The 5444-nt window shown below is 43.8% G+C and overlaps 1 protein-coding gene across 3 annotated transcripts in view; it reads left to right on the top strand.

The window, feature by feature from the left end:
• The window catches only part of EEF2K (eukaryotic elongation factor 2 kinase), a 22642-nt gene that overhangs the window by 4314 nt on the left and 12884 nt on the right, over positions 1 to 5444 (top strand). For all 3 annotated transcript variants that reach the window (XM_005420383.2, XM_031056548.1, XM_014306810.2), the window contains 3 exons: positions 1190 to 1250; positions 2059 to 2096; positions 4290 to 4461. In XM_005420383.2, the coding sequence (XP_005420440.1) occupies positions 1190 to 1250; positions 2059 to 2096; positions 4290 to 4461 (271 nt within the window). The remainder of the gene's footprint in view (positions 1 to 1189; positions 1251 to 2058; positions 2097 to 4289; positions 4462 to 5444) is intronic.

Raw genomic sequence — 5444 nt, 5'->3', positions numbered from 1 at the left:
ACCCTCCACAGCTTTCCTAAAAACAGCAGTTTCAATTTTGCTACTCCATGCAGTATTGTTCCATGTGGCTGGAATTTAAATCCTTATAAAGCCCAGAATAGCTCAGTGTGGTCTACGTGCTAAAAGGGAGTTTGGCCCTGAAACTGGTTTCAGTGCTTTAACATGAGCTTTGCCAAAATATTAACTCTACTGACACAGGTTTCTGGGAGGAAGGGTTAGGGGTTAGAGGCCACTTAATCACCACTTAGCATCAGTGTTTGGAGAGGCCTCCCTTCCAACCCCATACCAGTCATGCAGTGCTGCTCTTCCCCATAGACTACATCTGTCCCTGGTCAGCCCCACAGTCCTGAAATAGTTTGCATATTTTAAAATACAAATAAGTGATAATTTTAGTTTCGGGATACTCAATATCCTGTTAAAAAGAGATGCCTCTGATACTCTTGCTTTTACCTCTTCCTTTGCTGCGAACTGGGGTATATATACCAATAACATATAAGTGAGAGTATGGGGTGTCTGCATGCATGAATTACTCTGTGCAGGTTGGGGGAACCAGGCTGGAAACAATCATGTGTTGATGACTCAGCTGCTGTGGTTCCCAGTTTGACTTTCACTGTGTTGGGAGTTCAGGGGGTGGGGAGAAGCCACAGTTGTACTCTTTGTATTATCACAGGGTTGTGCAGGGACTCACTCCTCCCTCAGTGCAGTGTTGGGCAGTTCCTGGCCCCACTGTGTCTCACAGCTGGTGCTGCTCACATTCTTCACAGCCCCAAGGCAAATATCCAGCCAGAACCAGGCTTATGCAAGCTCAGGCTTGAGGGAGACAACCTGTCCAGTGTGTAGAGCTTGGTGAGGCCCTTTCTGCCCCCAGCGTGCTGCCCAGGCATCTCAGAGGAGGTTTAACTTCAAAGCAGATAAAGCCTGATCTGAAGTGTTACAGAAGTTCAGATTCTGCCTTAGAGTCTGCTCATTGACAGGAGGGTTCAGTGTCTCTTCAAAGAGCTAAATATGTTTCTGCTTGCCTGCCCAAAATGAGGAGGGCCACAGTGTAGTGGTAAGACTGGAAGCTTTTGTGTGGGAGTGGCAGCAGCACTTTCCAGAGTCAGTCACAGATAAGGAAGGATAGGTGCTGGAAATGGGAGGATTTGGGTTCCCTTTGCATTCTTCTGAGATGTATCTCCTGATTTTGCAGGTACAATGCTGTTACTGGGGACTGGGTTGAAGATGAAGTCCTTATCAAGATGGCTTCTCAAGTAAGATCACACTGTCCTTCATGTTTGCTAACAGCAAGTGTGTAGTTTCCTTTCTGTTCTGAATAGTGACAGCAATATGTTTGCCTTATAGAAATTTTGAAGTCTCAGTGTAATTCTTTTCACCAACCTCTTTTTCTTTGTGTCCTTCTCTCCAGAATAGAGTAGAAAATGGAGTCAGACCTTCCCTGTCAACAACATGAGACATTTGTTCCATTCCCAGTGATTTCCCTTCCATGTCACCCCTCCCATTTCCTTCTGGCATAATTTCCCTGCCTGGCAGTAGTCCTACTATTTTGTGTGCTCCCAAATAATTTCTGTTGTTAGAATGAAAACCACCTGGGTTTTCTGTATGTGAGGGTAGAAGGCACTGTCATTTCCCAGTTAAGTGTTGGGGTTGCCTTGCTCTGTGCTGCTGGCTAGCTAGCATCTGGGGAGATGATGCTCTCATTGGCACATCCTCTACAAAAGTCTAAATGCAGAGAGCATGAAGTCTTTGAAGCTTCTTTAGGCAGTCACACAGAGCTGACTCCCAACTGGGGAAAGAATTTAAATAGTTTATTTAAAAGACACAGCATTTCTTCTCCATGGGATATTGGTGGGGGGAGTTTATCCAAATGCCTTTTCCCCAGATACCTGCTTACACTGCCAGTGGGTTTTCACTTTTCCTTGAGGAAATATTTCTATAGAGCCTGTTTGAAAACTGCTTTCTGCATGTATAAAGGGGAAGTCATGGTTGTGTCTCTTACTGGTTATAAATCACTTTTGTGGAAATGGCAATGCTGGGTTTTTGCTCTTTTCTTTTCCCCAGCCTTTTGGCCGTGGAGCAATGCGAGAGTGTTTCAGAACGTGAGTATCTGCCCACTTCATCTTTGTGGCCCTCCTTGAAATATTTTTTTCTGTGGTGACTGGAATTTCACTCAGATGTAGTGGAAATTGTGTAAAGCTCGACTCCTTTCTAAAAGGCTTTGCTGAGGGGTTTATCCCAGTTTGTGGATACTGGGATACACCTGCAGGGTGTATACACCTGCCGGGAGTGGAGTTCAGAAAGGAGAATGTACTCTGAATGTTGTGCTTCAGCCATCCCTGGGAGGCAGAATATTCATGGAAGTATAGTAACAGCCACTTAATTTCTGTGTTCCTTGTGTGCTAAAATATCTTAAAATTTGATACGAGGTCATAGATGTGTGCAGCCTGGAGACCAACTTGAGGCCTATAGCTAGGCACAGAAAAGAGAAAGAAAGAAATCAATCAATTTGCTTGGTGCAGTCTCAACTGGAAAAGCCTCCACTGGTGAAGAAGGTTATCCTCCTAGAATTTGCTTTGGATCACGTATACCAGTATCATGTTCTGAGTAAGGCAGAACTTGAACACTAACAGTTGTGCTTCCCAGAAAGATAAGGTGTGGGGGAAGACTGAGGAGGAACTTTTCCTTCCTTGGAGAGTGTTATCAAATGTTATTGTGGGGATCAGCATCGAGCTATAAATTGGTGTGTGCTAAGAGATTACCCCACCCCTTCCAAGCTCTGGAAATAAATGTTTCCTGGAAAATGTTGGGAGGTGTGTGTTTAAAAACATTCCCCCTTCTTCCCACGTGTGGAATCCAGAGAAATTGCACTTCATGTGTGGTTTCAGCTCTGGAAAGATGTAGACACTCCTGAAAGATGGAAATGGGATGTTTTGAACTTGAGGCAAAAGGAACAAAAGTAACCCCACACTGCTCCAGCTTGGCATTGGCACTTCAGTATCAGTTCATGCTGGTGGCTCTGTTCCTGCAAAGCCGGCTGGATACAGTAGTGAATGAAGCCTAGGAAGTAACAAATCTCAGCCTGCTGACATTGCTTTTAGTTCTTGTTACTTACCAAACTCCCCATTACACAATATTTTGAGTAATGCCATAAACAGAAATTTGTTAGCAGTTTTGCCTTAACCTCTGGTACTAAAACAGCATAACTTGAATGTCAGCTTTCTGCTGCTGGATTTCCCATACGTGTCAGTGGTACAGGGATATTTCCCATCTGGAGCTGTCTCCTAGATTTTTGTAACTCTGCAGGTTTTTAGTGAAGACAGCTGCCCATGGCCCAGTGAACCACTGTGAGGATACTGATTTTAGAAAAACGTGAGCTGGCTTGTTTTATGCAGGGGAGTGAGTTCTTTGAAGAACTGGGAAGGTTTGGGATCTGGCTGAAATTCTTACCTCATTTCCTCGTTCGTTCTTTCCAAGGCCTCTGTTGCTGTGACTGTGTGCCCATTCCTGCAGGAGGACAGGCAGCATGAAGTTGCTTTGCCTGTAGAGTATCCCCTGTACCAAGACCTCTGCTCCAAGTTCTTGGCAGGGAGAGGAAGATGAACGAGGGGGAAGGGTTGAGTGTTTGGGTGCTGCTACTAATTAAAGCACCTGCCTAATGCATTTGTTGGCAGCCAGCAGATCCTTTCTTATCAAAGTTTTCCTGTGCTACACACTACCACACCCCCTGCCTCAGCCCCCCTGCTTTGGAGGGATCTGTGGATTAAAGATTTGCACGTCAACAAAAGGGAAAAGCTGCATCATGACAACTGTCAGGTGCAGTTTTCCTTCTGGGAGTATGTGGGTTACTGAACAGTCACTGCTGAGTGTTGAGAAGCAGCAGATTGCTTTTATCCCAGGAGAGGTTTCTCAGTTCATGTTTGAAAGGCCACTCCCTGTTAATTTCTGCAGAAAATAATTGTTGACATTAGAACAGGTTATTGACAAGGCACCAGCCCTTCATACTCCAGGTTTGAGAGGAACAGGAAGGGAAAGGAATTGAGAAAAGGAGAAAGTTCAGAGCACAAGTAGCTGCAGCTAAACCAAACAGTTTGGCACATCCCAGCCATTCCCCTGGGATGTTTCATTTTCCCTTGTCCCTTTCCTGTGCTTCACATTTCGGGTGAAAGACCTGATAAATGACTGAGGGTAATGCTCATCTTGGAGCCTGGCTCTGTCCATGCAGGCAAGGAAATGGGAAAAATTGAATTAAAATCCTTGGGTTTCCTTTCACCAACGATTGATTTATCTTTCAGAAAAAAGCTGTCCAACTTCTTACACACTCAGAACTGGAAAGGTGCCTATAATTATGTTGCCAAGCAATACATAGAGAGTGTGAGCAGGGATGTTTATTTTGAGGATGTTCGACTGCAGATGGAAGCAAAACTCTGGGGAGAAGAGTACAACCGGCACAAGCCACCAAAACAGGTGCATTCAAAGATCTTGCTAAGCAAAAATGCAGTATTGTTCTTCTGTTGGGTTAGTTTTCAGACATAATTTAGAGGGAATTATTTGTTCACATTCCATCACATTTAAATGCTTGGATAGATTCTTTCGCCCTTCTATGTTTTCTGTTAAACGATAGCTGATTTTGAGTGGAGTAATTACAGAAATTGCTTTATATTTCCAAGACTAGGGGCTGTGTGTTTGTGAATGTCTGACTGTCCTTAGCTGTTGACTGAAAACCAAAATAAAATGATGTTTGTATTGCTGTCTCTGATGTGTGCCCTGCTGCTTTTGTGATAACCAGAGATGTCACAGAATTTTTTGCCAGCAGCAGTCTCAGCAAGCACTTAACTGTTAGTGCTCCAGGAGGGTAGATGCTTAAATCTTCTACACCTACCCCAACATGTAACTCCAATAATTTTTGAAAAGAGCTGGAAACCTGCTGGAAACTTTAGCAATTTTAATGGCCAAAATTAATGATTTTGATATGGGGGATATTGGCATTACCTCCCCTATGAGGAGCTGTTACTACTATGTTGTTACTACCTGGCTTGTAATGGCAAGGTTAGATCTACAGTGAAGCACACAGAGAGAAATCTACAAATCTAGAAGTTTTAAATGCCATGTTGGAGAAAATATATAAGTGGAGAGAGAGTTGTGATGGTTTCTGCTTTAGGAATGTATGTGGGACAGAGGGAGAAGGTGAGGCAGGATACAGAGATACCTGAACAGTAGATACCCTCAGCCCTTCTCTGAAAATGCATTTCTTTCAGTTGTGCAGTAGTGACTGTATGTTTTGTTCTCTGGGTGCAGACTCTTTGCAGAGTACTCTAAAGGCACCCACAAGATAAAAAAGAAAGCCAGCACTTGCTGAGAATTTTTTCAGAGGGGTTTGTTGCAGAAGTGAGCTGTTTTGAAATGACTGCTTTTAATTTATGGAATTCCTCCAATAACTCGAGAAGCAC

Source organism: Geospiza fortis, unplaced genomic scaffold, assembly GCF_000277835.1.
Source record: "Geospiza fortis unplaced genomic scaffold, GeoFor_1.0 scaffold237, whole genome shotgun sequence".
Lineage (NCBI taxonomy): Eukaryota > Metazoa > Chordata > Aves > Passeriformes > Thraupidae > Geospiza > Geospiza fortis.
Note: the sequence above shows the minus strand (reverse complement) of the source record. Positions and strands in the feature narration are given on the sequence as shown.